Source organism: Epinephelus lanceolatus, chromosome 21 (assembly GCF_041903045.1).
Source record: "Epinephelus lanceolatus isolate andai-2023 chromosome 21, ASM4190304v1, whole genome shotgun sequence".
Classification (NCBI taxonomy): Eukaryota; Metazoa; Chordata; class Actinopteri; order Perciformes; family Serranidae; genus Epinephelus; species Epinephelus lanceolatus.
This window is the reverse complement of record NC_135754.1, coordinates 21,014,018-21,032,676: the sequence shown is the minus strand read 5'-3', so window position 1 is coordinate 21,032,676 and position 18,659 is coordinate 21,014,018. Positions and strand designations below refer to the sequence as shown.

Here is an 18,659-nt window from a genome sequence, read left to right as displayed (position 1 = left end):
ATGTTTATTAGTACATTTTTAATTTTCAATTTCTACCCCATTTATAAGTAATACAGGCTCTATTCTAGTATTTTGAGTCACAGGAAAAGTTTTCATCTTTAAGATGGTTTCACAGCTTAATCAATGCCCACTACCATTATATTTTTATATAAATGTCACCCTGAAAAGGTTTCACAGAGCTGAGATCCTGAAACAAGACAAACCAGTGTGTAGGTGGGCAATACATGTCTCCTCTGTGTGTTCGCTTCATCCAGAGCAACGGGGCGGTCCGGTGTAAAACATATATCAGTCGCCAAAGCGCTGAAAAGCCTGATTCCTAGCTTATTTGAGTGTAAACGCTACGTAAATTGAACAGAAATCGTGTAGATTGATAGCATTGTAAATTATATGAACAAAGAACTTTAAAAAATCGCTATATTTCCCACACTGCACCGCCCAACATGTAATCGAGACACGCCGCGTTATGCAAACATACGCACCTCCATTTCCACATCACGGATATGACGTCAACGCGCTGCAATTCAAACTTCAGGAAACGAAAGCGTTTGGTTAGAAAACGGTCTTGTTGTTGTCGCAAACAGGTTGTTTTCAGAGGATATCGTCACTTTATTTTATCTGTGAGTGTAAAATATTTTGTTTCTAACTCTGCCGAGAATATTTGCTATCGTTGTATTGGTTTAAAATGGCTGGCTTGCAATTTAAACGGTTAAACGGTAGTTTATGAAAAGCTTTGGACTAATGACAGGTGCGACGGTGTGTGTAAGCTAATGAACAGGAAATGTCAGTTTTACTACTTAGTATCGGTTTACTGTGTGTTTATTTGGACTTTACACTTAATTACGTCATAATATGAGGATAAATTACTATGAAATAAGCGTGTAAATGAATGTGAATGCCTGACGTTTAGTTAATTTACTGGAAACATTGAAATTGTGAATATTGTAGAGACAAATTTGTTCATTTTTTAGTCGATTTACACTTGTAAGCTGTAAAGCCTTTTGCATAATTTAATTTTAATACAAATATATAATAGTATGTCTGCATGGCAGCAGTTTTATACTTGATATGGGATGTTTCATAAGGGTTTAGTGTTTTGAGCTTTCACTTCAGTTTGATTATTTACTGCCTAAATGATTTCTGTCACAATTTATCAGGTGAATTTTACACAAGAAACACAAATCTATGTGATGTCTTGCTTTTCTTTGAAGTTCAAGTTACTTCCTCAACACCCAACAAAGCAGCCATGACATCCAAAGGTGCCAAAGAGACCATCGTCAGCAGGTTGGGTTTCAAATCCAGCAGCTCTGCATCCAAAGCTGAGGTGGAGCTGGACAAAGTCAGGAAGGAGAACGCTCACCTCAGGAGAAAGATCGATGAACTGGCCAAGCGACACATCAAACCCCCCGACACGGATAAAAGCAAGCTGCTGGAGGTGAAGAAAGTGTTGGATTTAAATGTGTCTGGATGTCAGCATGTCTTGTGCCTGTTTTCATGTTTTAATATATGGTGTCTCGTGTTGATTATTTCAGAGGATCCTTTCCCTCGAGACGCTGCGAGAGAGAAACAATCAGCAGTTGCTCGTTAAAGAACAGGAGCTAGAAACAATGAGACAGCAGCTGTCAGCTAAAGGAGGAGAGGTGTGTATACATGACACATTTCTGCAGAAATATATGGCTACAAAAATCAAATTTACGGCAGACTGGTGTAGATCCAGCTGGAAGCCCTCTGTCAACATGGTCACACAGAAAGACAGGTTCGGACATACTGTGGCAGCATTTCTGTGCCCAGGTTGAGGCAATATACCCACAGCTGTGTCTTTGAGAGTACTCCTCAACGTGTGAAGATTTGTTGCACTTTTGGCATTGTATTGGTGGCATATGTATTACTGGCAGCAGACAACTGTCAGAAAGGGGAAAAAAATCATACTAGATCCCCACTGAGCTGCCATACAAAGCAGTTGGGGGGGAAATAGCTTCTATCCCGTTTTGACAGCAGCTCAGCTAAGTGACGTTTAGACAGCCAGCAAAAACTGCATACTAACACATGGTGTGTATGCTGTTCACTTGATATTTATAAACCCAACTTTCTTTCACTGTTGTGAGTGTGTCTTTGCGACACTGTTGGAGAAACTGATGCTGTTTGTTTGAGGTTGTTGCTTATCCGTGTGAAATCTCTTCTATTGTTGCCGAAATCGTTTTCTAATTTAGGCTAGTCAGAGTGCCATGAGGCTAAAACTTGGAAATAACATGCTGGTAAATGGAATATCAGCTATTTGTTTTCCCAGACATCTTGAATATGTAATGTGATTTAATCGCACTTGCCTCTTCCTCATTAACTTTCATCAACCAAAGTGCTAAAACCAGAGCTGCTCAGTGGGCAATGCCAGCACACTGCCAGCCATGTAATGCCATTTGTGTGAAGCAGATAATTGCTTGGAGAACAGCAAGTATCCCCAGTGAACTGCTTCTGCATAAACAAAGGTTTTAAGGAGAAAAAAAAAAAAATCAGGTTAACGTGGCTGCTGTGGAGGCTTGTCAAGGTGTTGTTTGTTCATGGTGTTGTGTTCTTCAGGTGGTAGCATCACTGCAGGCCCAGCTGGAGCAGCGGAGGAGGGAGGCAGAGCAGAGGGACGCATTGTTCCAGAATTTGTCGCAGGAGACGGGGAACTTGAAAAACCAGCTGGCCACTGTTTCTGCTCGCTGTCAGTCCCTGGAAACACAGTCCATGGTAGGTTGACTTGTGGCCTCTATACTCAAACCTTTACAAGTTATGGCATTTATTGTGAATGAAGTTCTTCCTTTGCCTCACACTCTGAATGTTGTTTAACAATAAAACACAAGGTATAAATGCTGAAAAATATGAATAACAAGAGTATAAGAACAAAGGATAGAAGACATCACAAGGGACAATGGATAAAGAACACTATGTACAATAAACAAATATACAGTATCCAAAATTAAACAGATGTACAGTATCAAAACAAATATTAATTAGGGCTGGGCAATATGAAGAAAATCAAATTTCACACTGAGTTCAGTGTTAATGGGGGGTTTTTTTATGTGTCCAGTTGGACAAGTGGGTCAGAAATCTACTTTGCCTGAAGTACATTTTAACTTCCCCCACCACATATTGTTTCATTTATTAGCGGTTACCAAATCACAACAAGGCCCAAACTTTATTGTCCTTTAAAGAAACATTTTATCTGCCTTGCTATCAAACTTGCAGCAAACTGCATAGTTCATAGTTGACTTTTGCCCACATCCTCTCATACTACCCAACTAAGCTGCTGTTTCCCTGATAATTAAAATGCTTGTTGCTCTTTAGCTCGTAAACTTTTTCTTTAATGGCTGCCATTTTCTCGCAAGTGCCCAATTGGTGCTGCGCAAGTGCAACTCTCAACAGAGATTAAAGTGAGATTGCTCACTCCTTTGCTACTTCCATCATCAGCGATGTGTCTACTTAATTTTTTGTACCTGTTGCGCAATCAGGCAAGTACATTGCCAGATTTACTAGCCCGACATGGCATTTTACTTGCCCGGGGCAATCCTTACTCGTGAACACTGTCAATATTTGTGACCAAATACGTTGATATCAATATTGCAATGGCATTGAGGGGTTGGTGCTTGTACATAATGATCACACAATACGATTTTTGATCAATTATCAGTAATGAGGCGGCACGGTGCTGCCGTGGTTAGCATTGTCATCTCACAGCAAGAGGTGGGGGGCTTTACCAGTGTCAGCGTGGGTTTTCTCCATGTACTCCGGCTTCCTCCCACAGTCCAAAGACATGCAGGTTAATTGGTGACTCTAAATTGTCCGTAGGTGTGAATGTCAGTGTGAATGGTTGTCTGTCTCTGTGTGTCAGCCCTGTGATAGTCTGGTGACCTGTCCAGGGTGTACCCTGCCTCTCACCCAATGTCAGCTGGGATAGGCTTCAGCCCCTGGCAACCTCCAATACGATAAGTGGTCACACAAAAATAAATATCAGTGATGTAGATATAATGACTAAATGGGTAGAGACAAATACTAGAACAGAATGGTGAGTTCAGAAAATGACATCACTTTCCTGTGATGCAGCCTTTAGAACCAGGAAGGGACAACAGTAATGATATTACTATATCTGAAATCTAAGACATTTTAGATCTCTAGTCTCATCACAATATCATTAAATTGCTCGGCCTTAATATCGATACAAACACCTGCCTGGATGTTCTCATTAGTTTGACAAGTTGGCACTGGCATTAATGTGGCCTCCTTTTTCACATAACTGATTATCATTTCAGCACCCTTCTAATAATGTAGTTGACTTTAAAATGTGTCTTGTATTTATTTATTTAACCAGAAAAACCTCTTGAGATTAAAAGTCTCTTTTCAAGAGTGTCCTAGCCAAGACAGACAGACAGGCAGACAGACAACATAGAACACAAATACACAATATAAATGTAAAGCTCTAAAACAAACAATCTAAAAGATCACTACAAAGAAAAGCCAAGAATTATGTTAATGTATACTAGGAATGAACGTAAAAAACGGCAACTACACATGCTTACAAAGACTAGCTAAGACATTGGCATATAGAGGACTGTGTACAAAACTCCTGTAGCAGTGTTTTGAAACAACCGAGAGGATGTGACATTTGCCTTCAGTCAGGTTTTTTTAAAAATCATGTCACCTGTTTTGATCAGTAGCTTGTACACCTAACAAATATATCACCTTGATGTCATTAGGTTTAATGTACATTTCAACAGAAACAGATTTTCAAATGAGTGTGCTGCATGACAAGAGACTTGTTTTGGAAAATGCCAGTGCAGTTGTTCCTTTGTCCACTGGGTGGCACTGTGTGACCTCTGATTGTTTTCCGCTGACATTGACATTATCCTCTCTCTGGAGAATTTGTTATAGTGGAAGCTAAAGGTGCAACAAATACGTGGCACAAATGACACACTGTAAATGTAAATACACTATTCTTTGGTACTCCTGTAGCCATCAATATCTGTTCAACAGGACATCAGTTGTGAGAGATAAAAGGGACCCTTTGTCAGTGGGATTGTATAGATATGATGGAATATAGATAAATATGGGATGTATAGTGGTTGGCACTCCCTCGCAATTGTAGGCTCTCTGTCTGTATCAAAAGGCAGCACTGATTTGCAGTCAGCCCTTTGATGCCTTGAGCACAGCAGGCCCTCACAACACCCGTACAGAGCGGTCATCAGGATTCTCCTTGGTTTCTGGAGAGGTGGCAAAATCACAAGTAAAAACCTGAGGAATTCAGATAGCTGAACACTCAGAGATCACATACTTTGGGGCTTTTGGGGCCCAAAGTGAAGCTTAATTCAACCCAATTCATATTTAATTTCAAGAGGTGAAAAAAAAAAAAAAACCCACCTAATTTTCCTGAGTCTCAGCCAGTTTTTCCAGGAGCTCTCCCTCAGCATAATGTCTCCTGATTGTCTTCCATCTTAATCAAACTTCAGAATCAGCTGGGGTGAAGGAGTCTCTGTGCATCAGCCAGCATAAAGCATGTATTGTTTACACGGATAAAGACGTGCTTTTATGTAGGAACGTTAGCTGCCGCAGCCTATTAAAGGCTCCTGTTGTAACTGTGCATACTGTACACCACTAGGCCCGTTCATCATTGATGTTTATAAGTAATCATAACAGTGATACCTAGAATTGTAGACCCTATAGCTAATTGTTGTCTCAGTTGTGACTAAAAGAAAAGAAGGGTGTGAAGAAAGACGAGAGGAGTTTTTACAAAAATAAGATGCAGTTTTTTAAAGTTCCTTGTTTTTGTTTCTCATAAAGGTCACCAGAATGCTGGAAATACTGTCTTTGAATCTAAATGTTCTCTCATATTGTTTGCATAACACCTGCTTTAGTTTTTATGTCTCTGCTTTAGATTCAAGGTTGGAAGGTATTAAAATGCAGAGTATGTATACAAATAGATAGGAATAGGTGATACTTGTAAACACATAGTTCCTTGTGATATCGGCTTCTTTCGGGTCCCGCTGTAGATACATCTCCTTATCGCTATGTCTGTCTGGTAAAGTTCCAGGAAGTTCCCAAGCCCTTAGCTTAGTTCCTTTCGCATTACTAGACATAATCTGACCGACAGACCCTGACCTCAACCTTCCCCATGTTCTTGGACTCGCAAAAGCTGTTAGTTGGCTTAGCTTATGGGACGTACGTTTAAACCCATCTAGAAAAAGTTGACAAGCTCAACATGCTTGTCTGTAACTGTGAGAGCTCAGCAGCAGAGATGATTGTTGATGCCTACTGTTCTGAAAGGGTTTCCTTAAGATTAGACTTTGGGTGGGATCAGACATGGAGACCTCAGGGTCAGGTTGACAGAATTATGAGATGATAGGTAGTCTTCTAGGGATGCACATCGAGGAATTGGCTCAAGGGTTTGTGCCCTTTGTCGTAGGGTCAAGTCTCTGGAACAAGTAGTGCATAGAAGCATCATTTGCTCCAGTGTTATTACTTGCATTATTAAAAACAAAGCTAAGTAATCACTGAAGCTGTCAAGTAGGGGTGTAACGATACATCTCTCTGGATCGATATATTGATTCAGTGATTAATGAACGAATATCATCAATGCAAAGTGAATACATCGATTCATAATGTCATCCTTAAGATAGGCCTTTATTGTGAAATCCCCATGGCACTTCTCTGTCACCATTTTTGTCCATATGCTCCTCTTTCTGAAGCATTCAAACAGTGCTAGCAGCCAAGCGCTAGGTAAATAATGATTAGTTGTACATGTGCAAAATATTCCAGTTTTTGCCATTATTCTGAAAAAATATTCCTACTAAGTTCCACTAATATTGGAAACTCCATGCAAACTCCAATTAACGTGTGCTAACATTTCGTTTATCATGTCAAAATATGTTAAAGTGAAACGGCTGGAGCCACTTGTGCAAATTTGCTCTAAGTCTTCCACCATTGGCAGGGTTGTTCAACCGTACAAACACAGCCTTCTTCTTTCATTCCTTTAACCATTGTCTTGGAAAGATTGGCGTTGCAATATTTACACATATCCAAAAACCTGCTGATATTCAAGACTTTCATAGTGTTTAAAAGTAGGTGTGTTTCTGCTTCCAACCAGAAATGTGGGCCTTCTTTTGAGCATGCTATCCAAGCCTTGGTTTGTGAGCAACGTATCCATGACGTACAGAGCTGACCGTAAACACACAAGTGGCCATATCTTACAAACTGCGGTAAAAGCCCCAGTTAAGACGCATTCTCTGAATGTACTGTATACATGTCCAAAGTGCCTCTAAAACCTGACTAATATTGGCATATTCCACGTCCTAATCAGAAAATGCTTTGTTTGGAATCAGGCCCAATTCGGAATATCCGAACAGAATATGCTGTTTACCCGTATCATAATCTGAATATCCTCCTGAGACCTAAACTGTTGTTTGGTATGCACTTTCAATTTCTCCCAGCTATTTTAGATCAGTAGGACCTTATTAGTATAAAAAACTAAACATTGTCAATGATAATAAAGTCCCAATGTCCTCAAACGAGACGATAATAAAGTCTTGACATCTTTAAACTAGTATTTTCTAATTAACCACGTCGTAGCTTGTTACCATTGCTTAATTTGGTAAAGTTTGTATGGCATATTAAACTTCAAATGTTTTTAATCATAGATAAACAAGTTTCAACCATAAAATCTCATCAGGTGTTGGACCTTGTCCACTTTTGTGTTGGGATCAGCCGCAGACTGACCTAGCAGAGATGGCTGCCATCTTGTTTTTACATGGATTAGTGTATTGTGGTTTTGCCAGCACTAAATGGCACAAAAAAGTTTCCACGAACGAGGACAACAGGTCTAAAGTAAGCAGAATGAAGTATAAGGTGCAGTAAACCCAAAATGTAATGACCTCAAAGGAGGACACAGGGCCATAATGGTGAAATATTGGTGTGCATGAGAATATAGTCACTGACAAGTAACTATGAAAAAGACAATATATTGAATTGAATCGTATCATGGCAGACTTTGTGATATCAGCAAATATTGTTTCGTTGTTCAGAAAATCAATACAATATGATACTGTGATGAAACCAGTGATTTCCAGCCGTACTGGAGAGCCTACAAGTGATTTAAAGCCTGTGGTAAACCTCCTGTTTGAAGGGTCTGTTGAGATTTTGCTAAGAAAACTGATGGCAAACATAACATCATGAACAAAAAGCATTTTCTTTAAGAACAACTAATTTATCTTGGATTGATGTCAAACAAGTCCCTCGCTGTGTTGTGGAATATTGGACAGAAAACCTTCAGTTCTTTTAAATTTAACTTGAACTTAAATTACTTTTCAAAGGCACCTCAGTGACAGCACTGTAACAGAAATGACAGTGGCAGACAGCAGGGAACTGTTTTCTGGTGCGTGACACAGAGTTTTGCTTATTAGGACTTGCTAATTCATGCCAATCCAAATTAAATTCTGTCTGTTTAATTTTGAAACCAGTTTAAATATATATATTTATTTTGTGACGGCTAGATCAGATAGAAGTTTCGAAGCCAATATTGTGTTTATCAGACTTGTTTTTATTTTCTAAAATGTGTTTATGTCTCTGCAGAATGGACAGGTACCTCCTGCAGACGTGGCATTGGTACAAGATCAACTGAGAGACGTGAGTGCAGTGAATGATTTACTGTGTGTTTGTACGTGCCTGTTTGTAATTTAACTACATACTTTCTCACTATTGAAAAATGCTTTTGTGCTATAGCTTTGTAACTGAAATATCTCAGCCATCGGCCGTATAATTGAAGTATTTCATTCTATTACTCTGTTCAGGGCCAGGGGAATGAAATGATCCTCTGAAGTTCATCATTCAGTGTCTAGAACCGGCTTTTATGTCAATATCAATAGATGCTATCAACAAAGGGCATGCTGGGTACTGCGTTTTTGGATGGAAAAATCTTTTCTATTCACTTAGTAGTTTTGATGGAAAAACCAAAGTCATGCCCCTGACATTTACAATAAAAAATACAGCAAACGAGTCCAGTTTTTCCATGCCCTTGAATTGAGCAGCTCTACCGTGTAAATGCGCAGACTACATTTTATCAGTGTCCTGCAATGTGCATCTCACCACCAGGCTCTTGAGAAGAATCAGCAGTGGCTGACGTACGACCAGCAGAGAGAGGCCTACGTTCAGTCCGTCCTCGCACGCACGCTGGAGCTGGAGCAGCAGCTGGCCGAGGCGAAGCAGCAGCAAACCAAACAAGAGGCCACTTCAGATGGTGAGGAGCAATTGAATTAGCTACCTCTCACATCCTCATTTCAGTCACTACATTCATATGCTAAGTACATGAAATGTTCACGTAATTAAAAGGAACACTTATTGCTGTGCTGTGATACAGACAGTATGGAAGATGGAAAGGTGAAATTATGCAGTTTGATTCATTCATTATTATTTCTTATTAAACACGACAGGCTTTGAGTGTGAAAATGAGATGAGAAAAGATTAAATAAATTAAATAATCCTGGAATTAAAAATATGAACAACAGCCTTGACAATTAAATAGCAAAACTTTCTGTAAGTCTTTCACACAGACGCTGCTTAAAGCAAGAAATTTTACATTTCTGCTGCAATGAATATTTTATATCTAACTATCACTTCTTATCTCAGCTCCTGGCACCTCAGCAGGTCCAGAAAAGGACGCTCAGCTGAAGAGCCACTATGATCAGTTGCTGTTGGGGGTACAGAAAGACCTGGAGAGGCAAAAAGATCAGCTCACCAGCAGCCAACAGGAGCTCAGTGTGCAGAGGGAACAGGTAAACACTACAGGATTTCACTCACTGTCTAATTTTGTGGCTTGTGCCGCAGTCTCCCTGTCAAACTGTGTGCAGTTTCATTGACAGTCCGTTCAGAAGTTCAGTTAGCACCGAATCTGCATTCAACTGCACCAACCCTATTAAATTTCTACATTCCTTGGATTTGGGCATTTTTGTAATTAATTTGTTTTTCTACCGCTCCGCAGACCGTAAAGGCTCAGGCCGAGCTGCTGTCTCAGAAGGAGCTGGTCACCAGGCTCCAGAATGAGATGTCAGCACTGCAGAGGAGGTATGACGACAAGTGCAGCGATCTGACATCTTTACTGAGGAAGTACGAAGAGAAGAGCAAAGAGTCGAAGGATGTAAAGATGCAGCTGCAGGCAGAGCGACTCAGCAACAGGTAAAACAAGCCTGCTCTTGTAGAAATCAAGTCGACCTGGTGTCACAGTTTCTTTAAACAGTACGTCTGAGTGGTACAAAGAAACTACAAAAGCCTGTGATTAGAAAAGGCCAGACTGCAGATTAATTGCGCCGTTTATCTTAAAAATACCACTTCTTTTATCAGTATTACTGTCTTAAATTCTCAGTTGATTTTTATGAACCCTTTATGAATGTACTAACAACAATAACAGCAGTAAATGGGTTTCAAACTAATATTTTTTAAGTACTGTAAAAGTGAACAAGAATAATATTAATATTTATGTGGATTACATTAACATCACATCCAGGTATGAAGTGTCTGAGGAGAGAAAGGTGTTGTCTGAGCAGTCAGAAAGGATGAGAATGGAACTGGAGAACATGGACATCAGATTGGAGGAGGAGAGGAAGAGATCTGCTGAGCTTCTGCTGCAGGTAACACGTTCACTTTCAGTAGATATTTATGAGACTGTCCCTCCAGGATTTCGCAGGCTGTTTTGGGAATGTTGAATGTCTGATTTCACAGCCCTTTTTTAAAAAAAAAAAATAATAAAAAAACCGAGGTAATTGATGAGTTATGTGATGTTACAAGCATTTTTTTTTGCAATGACAATGCAGGGGCAAGTGAAAATTTCACAAATAGTTGTGATGATTGCTCGGAAACGGAGCGTATAATTATGAGCATTCAGTGTTTCCAACAGAATTAGAATTTATTTGTTATGGTTGGGGGTTGGGAGCGATTGATCACCGCCGATCAGCTGTTGATGCCGTTCGACGCAGCGCTAAAGGACGATCTCCCTGAGCAGCTCTCCTCCTGCTCTCTCTGCCTGGTTAGCACGAGCTAACACAGCACAACATGATTTCATCACAACTCGTCACAACTTGCTCGGGCCAAAGCCCTGCAGCAGCAGTTAACATCAGACACCAAGCGTTTATTCTCATGCTGACACTGAAACAGCTAGACTCTGGTGTTTAACCCATTAATAATCGTTGGGTTAGCTTTGTGATGCTAACAGTTAGCCCGGTAACTGTTTTTGTGTGACTCTGTCCCAGGCACAGAGTTCCGCTTCCACATCAGATACTCTCATGATAAACGGAGACAGAGAGGCGGGCCGAGTGAATCAATAAGCTGCACGCAGCTCCACAATTAAATAAGATTTTACTGATTTTAAATAGTCAGACTCGCTGTAAAGTTTTGGTGATTGGATTGGACACACAGAATTCACGGGGACTGGCTGAATTTGTGTTAATTGTTGTGATCACGACATCACAAAATCCTGGTGGGACTGTCTGAGAATATTTAAATAAAATATCAACCCAGGTTTTAAAGGTCCAGTGTGTAGGATTTGGTGGCATCTAGTGGTGAGTCTGCAGAACTGAAACTTCTCCCATGTGTCAAGTGTAGAACTGCAGTAGCCGATGGGATAGGGCTATCTGAAATGCAGATAGCCCTATCTAGAGCTTTGAATTGATTTGTCTGTTCTGGGCTACTGTAGAAACATATCAGACTCGCTCCATATGTTGATATAATTGGCTCATTCTGTGCTAACCAAAGTTGTTATGAATATTATATACCATGTCTGCCAATAGATGCCCCTGAATCCTGCACACTGGTCCTCTTGAATGGAAAAGGGATTTCAATGTTGGATTTTACCGATCATTTGGCCTTTACAGGTGAATATGCTGCAGAAGTCTCTTCTGAGCCAACATGAAGAACAGAGGAGGATTGAAGCTCTGGAGCAACAGGTAACTGTAAATTACAGATAAATGGCCCAGCAATTCACACAACCGCAAATCTGTTTGAAATTGTTGAAAACAAATGACGAGGTCAGCAATAACCGCTTAGACAATTTGAACGCTCACCGCCCGGTTATGAGTGGAAAATCCATCAGCTCAGGCCCATTGTGTAGTATGTAGCACATAGAAATGTAACTGTTTATATTTATATAAATCCATACTGATCCCACTTGTGCAATTCAAGTACAATGAGTTCTTGGCTATCTCTCCTCCTCATATATTTCCTCCCCCTCCTAAGATCCAACTCTCTGCCAAGGACTTTGAGAATGAAAAGATTGATCGTCAGAGCATGCAGCACCAGTTACATAAGGTGCTGAAGGAGCTTCGCAAGGCCCGGGATCAGATTACTAAACTGGAGTCTGCTGTAAGTTTTAGTGGATATCATAACCACATGTTCATTGCTGTATCTTTCAGAAGTACAGCTTCAGTCTAGAAAGGCTTATGTCAAAACTTTAGTAGTATCTTAATTGCAATTAAATGTAAAACACTTGTTCTATGAAAGTCAGGTATACTCTTTTTATATTACTCTGCAGCAAAGAAGCTGCTCAATAAACGTAATGTTTTCCCTTTCAGAAACAGCCAAACACCCGTTTCTCAGAGCCCAGCAACTACAACAACTTTGAATTTGAGCGTCTGACTATCACTGACCCTCACTGTCCTACATCTCCCTCCAAAGTCACCAACCTCCTGGACGAGAGCTTCCTGGAGTGCCCAAAGTGTCGGGCCCACTATCCCACCAGCCGCCACAGGGAGCTCCTGGCACACATTGATTACTGCCTTGCCTAGAGGCTAGAGAAGAGGGCAGATCAATTCCCAGCCTTAGTGTCAGGACCTGTCCTCACCCAAGGGGGAAGCAAGATAGTAAAGCTTCTATACATACAACACATGCCTTTATTTTTTCTTTGCCTCTCCAGGCCTCGGAAATCATTACAAATAAAAAGGGAATAAAACTCACATTTTGGTTAACCTGGTCATATGGACATGCAGTCTGGGACAATGGGTGTCAAATAGGCATTGCCTCATTTCAAATGGCTCACAAGCCAGAGAGGTTGGGAACCATTGGACTAGATCAAAAGATCCATTCAAGAAACGTAAACCCCTGCAGTATATTTTAAACGTTTGTCATACACTGACTCCACAGTCACTCCTGTGAGCAACAAAGGTGAGTAGATATATATTGAAAGACTTAACTGGGAGGCTGCTTACATCTTTAAACAACCCATTCTTTGATTTAACTTCCAAAAGCTGCAGTTAAAGGGACAGTTCAGCCAAATGAAAATACATATTTGTCTCTTACCTGTAGTGCTATTTATCAGTTTAGATTGTTTTGGTGCGAGTTACCAAATGTTGAGATATCGGCCATAGAGATGTCTCCCTTATCTCTCAAACATAATGGAACTAGATGGACTCGGTTTGTGGTGCTCAAAGTGCCAAAAAAATACCTAAAAAAACAACTGTCTCTTTCTAGAGTCATGCCCTGGTTACTCAAGATAATCCACAGACCTTGTTGTGAGCACTTTCATTTAGGAATTATTTTCTTTGTGCCGAACTACACCAGCAACCATATCACTGCGTAGAAGGAAGTGTGCATCTACTGCTAGCTCACCTAGCACCACTGAGCTAGCTAACGTTACAGCCAGGCCCAAAGGAAGTGCGTTGGGATTCTAAGCTAATTTTCGTAGTGGCCAAAGTGAAATGTCAGCATCACGTGATGCCATGTGGCCCCCCAAAAAATAGACATTTCCATGGACTTACATGGCGAAGGAGACATTTGTAAATCGGTGTGTGAATACATTTTGTGGAGCGTCACAATCCCCCCAAAATGACTTATTTCAATATCGAGATTTGACCCATTCAGTCGAACATTTCGAAAAGTTTAGAAGAGCTGCATAACAGAATCATTTTATCCCTGTTTAAGTTAGCAGAGTACTAAACTGAAAGTAGCCAGCTTGGCCAATGGAAGTCTCCAATGCGCCTGCTCTGTGGGCAGTGTTTTGGTTTCATGTGCCACTGAGCAACTTTCATAGGAGTGAACAGAGCCCCGCCTCTAACGCTGTATCCAGTTTACTTTATACATCCATGGTTACAGCTCAAAGGAGGAGGACGCCATTAATGTTGACGTCGTAGGATGTCAACATTAATGGCGTCCTCCTCCTTTGAGCTGTAACCATGGATGCCATTAATGTTGACATCCTACGACGTCAAGAGCTCAAGCCCCTCATCCATGAGTAGATGCACATTTCCTTCTGCATGGTGATAAAACAAGTTTCACAACAAGGTCTGTGGATTATCTTGAGTAACTGGCTCATGATTTCTGGAACGCCACATTGCTGTTGAGTTTTTCAAACGTAGTGTTTTTGGTGCTTTCAGCCCCACAAGCCAAACGCCATCTGGTTCCACTGTAATTAAGAGAAGGCTGATTTGGAGCGAGCTGTCCTTTTTAAACTGCAAAGTGGCCGAGGCTACATGCAAGATGATTAGTTTGGAATGCACCTGCTGTCATGATTGCTGAATTTAAGTTTCTGATACATTTAATGGTGGGTTATAGATGTGCCCTAAGCATAGTGTGTGCAGTTCCCATAAACAGCATTTATATAATCACTGCTATAAGCTTTGTTTTCACTCCAGGAGATACGCAAACGGTCTGAAGCCTCAGAACAGCTAGAAAACCTTATTATGAGTAAATTTTAAAAATGTAAATGTGAATTAAGGGACATTCTTAAAGTGCTGCATATTGAATCACAAAAACTATTCAAAAGTCTTTAATGTTAAATGATATGGCTGTTTTAAAATATGTACTCCAGTTCTTTTTGCCCTTAGAATACCATTAGGCCAAAGACTGATCCGATCATATCCCACTGTATGTTTATGTCTGGGGTCTTCCTGCTTCTTGTTTTTCCTCGCCTGAAGCTCTTAGTAAATTTTATTGTTGTGTGTGTTTGATGAAATTATTTATTCTTGGGTTGTTTTATTTTATATAAGTGAACTACTGACTTTTAGATAATGAAAGCGTTTATCTTCCTTCAGTAAATGTATTCATGTACAATGTTATGAATTTATGATGGCCTTTTTTTTTTTTTGCATGATCATTGGATCTACCTTATTGTATTATATAAAAGTTTACAAACCGGCATAATACAGTATGTTTCCTGGATAAACAAGCTGTAATTACACCATACATCCACTCCTAGTTTCAGTAACCAATACCTTTGCTGTTTTGGGGTAGCATTTCCTCAGCACGGTTAATATTAAAGGCATATTTGCATTGTTTGTTGAAAGAGAAATTACCCTGAAACATGGTAATGGTTGTTGCCGTGTTGACAGTATTGAGGTAAAAATATGTCTGTTTACGCTGTTTTGTGCTCTCAACTACAATAATGATCAGTTATAATGGTGGACTAAACTGGTCTGCCATGTGTTGCCTGTTGACTTCCATTATAAAGTGTTGCAGACAGTTGGGCAGTCCTTCCTGAACCATGTGACTGTAACCATGACCAACATCTTTCTCCAACTGTAACCACAAAGTTTGATTTGCGTAAACTTAAACACACCACATCGGGAAGGTTAAACAGTCACACGGTTCCAAGTTTGTTCATGTATTCCTCCCTGTTCGAGAGGCTTGCTTCCACCTCCACCTTCACTTTTCTAGCCCGCAGTCCTGTGAGGCTGGAATGAGATTGCATGAGTTAATTCCTTGTACTAAACTATTTAAGGCAGGGGATTAGTAAAGGTCCTCTTGGTAGGGGAAAGGGGGTTAAGTTGCTTTTATTCCTGCCATCTTGGCAATGTGACTAGATAGACTTAAGACAGACTGACAGACACTGTTGTACTGTCATCTTGTAAAATGTGTGGTGTTTTTAGGTTGTGTATCTTTGAAATGCAACAATCACATTGTTTGGCCAACTTCTGTCCATCTGTTTTTTTAAAGGTGTCTTTTTTTTATTCTAATCATGTGCTCCAAAGTTGTTTTGCCATGCACTGTACTGTACAAAAGTGTGCAATAAAAATATGTATCTCCTTTGAACGCAACAGTCCTTTCTGTAATCTTTGTCATATCAGTGTTTTATGGGGCCTATAATGTACTGAATTATGTAGTGTGAAGCATTCACTTCCTGAAATATTTGCCCGTTTTTTTCTGAATCGAGATTGAGTATCTCAGAATTACAAGAAGTCTTCATAGGGAAAGAAATTCTGCTCTTGCTTTACTGAATTTGCAGGATAATCTCATAAACTAGCAGATGTATAATCCTGAGATAATCTTGTTAAATCAGAAAAACGGCTGATTTTTTTTTCTCAATTGAATGCAGTACCCTTTTTGATACTGAATAGGTTGACATAAAATTTAAAATAGAAATTGTTAAACTGTTGGAAAGTCAGCGTGACATTGACACATTTTAATGCACTGTGATGCCACACAGCTGGTTTAATATCTGCAAAGTTTCCCTTTCTATTCATTGTCTTCTGTGGCGATCAGCAGTGATGTGGTGGTTCACTTTTACACTGTGATCTGTAGCCTATAGTTCAGCTTTAGCTTCTAATTATCTTTGTCTTTTTAACCTGTTGTTGCTGCTGAGTCAGTTTGACATCCTGGATATATCCTTCAAACACAAACTGTAGACCCCTCTGTCTGCTTCTCTCTGGAATCACTGTTTCATTTTTCCAAAAATATTATCATATTTCTTCAGGGAGTGCAGTTAGTTAGTGTGGGCTCCATGTTTACTCTGACAGCTTGTCGGACCATCACAAAGGGGCGGAGCTTAGCGAAAGGTCAACTGCGAGTGAGCATGTGCGCGAGGACCGAATGACAGATGATAAGAGAAATAAATTACAGGCCTATGCAAAAATATAGTCTTCCCGACTGAACTTTCACTAGAGCTTCTTGTTACTCAGTCTTGGCTTGTGTTGCCTGTTTTTAAACCAATTCAACATGTACAGTTTTACAAGATGTAGTTTTCATGGCACTTGTGTTATAGATCATCCACAGTGGAAAAGTGAAGGCTGAGATAAAGGTTGATGAGCTTGGTGTGTCTTGGCTTTGTGTTTTGCTCTTGAGTGTACTTTGATAGTGAAAGGCTTAGGCCCCATAAGTGTATTCCATTTCCCACTGAAATGGGAACAACATATCCATCCTCCTCCAATTCACTAACATCCTTTTTTTTCAGGGTCAATTTGAACCGAGCAATTTAAACCCTACAGAAAATGATGTAAAGTTATTACTTTACTTTGTGTGTCAGGCACTGTGTGTCTCTAAATACCCCTGTACATAAACCTCCCCTTATACATTCGAAATACCTCTTACGAGACTATGAAAAAATTTACAAATCATTAAAATCGCTGACTGACCTAAAATTTAATCTTTTTGGCGTTTTAAGCTTCATACAGAAGCTCTCCCTTTGTTTTTCTCACTGTAAGCTTCATTGTCAGTAGTTCTTCATCCAAGGGGTACAATGCAAAAAGTGACCGCATGTAATCATAATTCTGTGAACAATTTGACCTGTCTAGTACCGATCTCATGTCCTGACGCTCTTCAGGTGCTTCCCCATGGGGGGGTTCCCACTGTATACCTGCATATGCGACACGTTCTCACTTCCAACTAGACAAATAGGGCAGCCTGGTCAGTGGCCCCATGCTTCAAACTATGACGCTCTAGGTACCCCTCTAGCATCAGTTTTGGACACTCAGGGATGCTGTTTTAATTTTCACTTGTTACATGCGTAGTGTATTTTCAAAATAACCTTGTGTTCACAGGAAACATAGGTTTCGTCATCAAAACTACTTAAGGTTCAGGAAACAACACTACTTGGTTAGTTCAGAAAAAACCTCATGGTTTGGGTTTAAATAAGGTAAGTTACATAACTTTATTTAGCAAGTGAGTTAATGAGTATATCACCTGGACACAAACACCTGTTTCCTGGATGAAGTTGTGTGTTTGTTTGAACCATCCACCACTACTCTGATGTTTTCGCTCTATATTCCATGTCACTGCTGTGGAGGAGTTTATATTGGAGTTAGTTGAAAGCCCAGTGCATCTCATACAGATGCTTAAGGGTGCCCTCTGTGGAATCAGATATCGAAAGCAGCTGACCAAGCTGCTGTATCTGACGTCCTGGTAATGAGAACAGGCTGGCATATTGCAGCCATAGCTCGACTTTTCACACATGAATTCCAACCAGAGATTCATCCACAGTCATATGTGGAGCTAGACTGTAACGAAAAGGTCATCGCTGGACCTTCTTGTCCCATACACTGCATATTGCTGCAAGTTTGTCAAGAAGCATATGACACAGGAGAAAACATGAAATGTCTTCAGAGACATGGTGTCTGCAAATTTCAGTGTTAGCCTTTCGAAGGCTTGCTGTTGCTTCAACTCTTGACTTGGACACTCCTGTCAAACCAAGCAAGTGGGTCAGATCCAGGTCTTTCTAGCTATCAGTTCAAGTGGGGAGAGAGACCGAGATACCTTTCCATTTCTGGAAGGTGTACACAGTCCACTCTTGGAGGCTGAGAGAGAACAGAATCTGCTGGTGGTTGAGAGACAAAAATGACCCAATGGGTCTCATTCTCATCAGAGGAGGATACCTTATAATCAGGGTCCTCCTTAACATTCTGCTCAGTCTCAGACACATTCTCCTGTGCGTCACTGTCACTGTC

At 40.3% G+C, this 18,659-nt stretch overlaps 1 protein-coding gene across 1 annotated transcript; it reads left to right on the top strand.

Moving 5' to 3' along the window:
• Positions 1–530: 530 nt before the first annotated feature.
• On the top strand, positions 531–16,032 carry cep55l (centrosomal protein 55 like). Its single transcript, XM_078163369.1, has 12 exons — positions 531–617; positions 1,209–1,432; positions 1,530–1,637; positions 2,572–2,727; positions 8,596–8,649; positions 9,115–9,259; positions 9,649–9,794; positions 10,001–10,194; positions 10,523–10,646; positions 11,886–11,957; positions 12,247–12,372; positions 12,582–16,032. Exons 2-12 carry the CDS (start codon positions 1,244–1,246, stop codon positions 12,792–12,794), a joined length of 1,527 nt encoding a protein of 508 aa, XP_078019495.1. The 5' UTR covers positions 531–617; positions 1,209–1,243; the 3' UTR covers positions 12,795–16,032.
• The last annotated feature ends 2,627 nt before the right edge of the window (positions 16,033–18,659 follow it).

Bases quoted from the DNA above. Each gene is read 5' to 3' on its own strand.
- cep55l (XM_078163369.1), top strand. From the start codon at position 1,244: ATGACATCCAAAGGTGCCAAAGAGACCATCGTCAGCAGGTTGGGTTTC. The intron at 1,433-1,529 runs GTGAAGAAAGTG...TGATTATTTCAG, and splicing joins ATAAAAGCAAGCTGCTGGAG to AGGATCCTTTCCCTCGAGAC. The intron at 10,647-11,885 runs GTAACACGTTCA...TGGCCTTTACAG, and splicing joins CTGCTGAGCTTCTGCTGCAG to GTGAATATGCTGCAGAAGTC.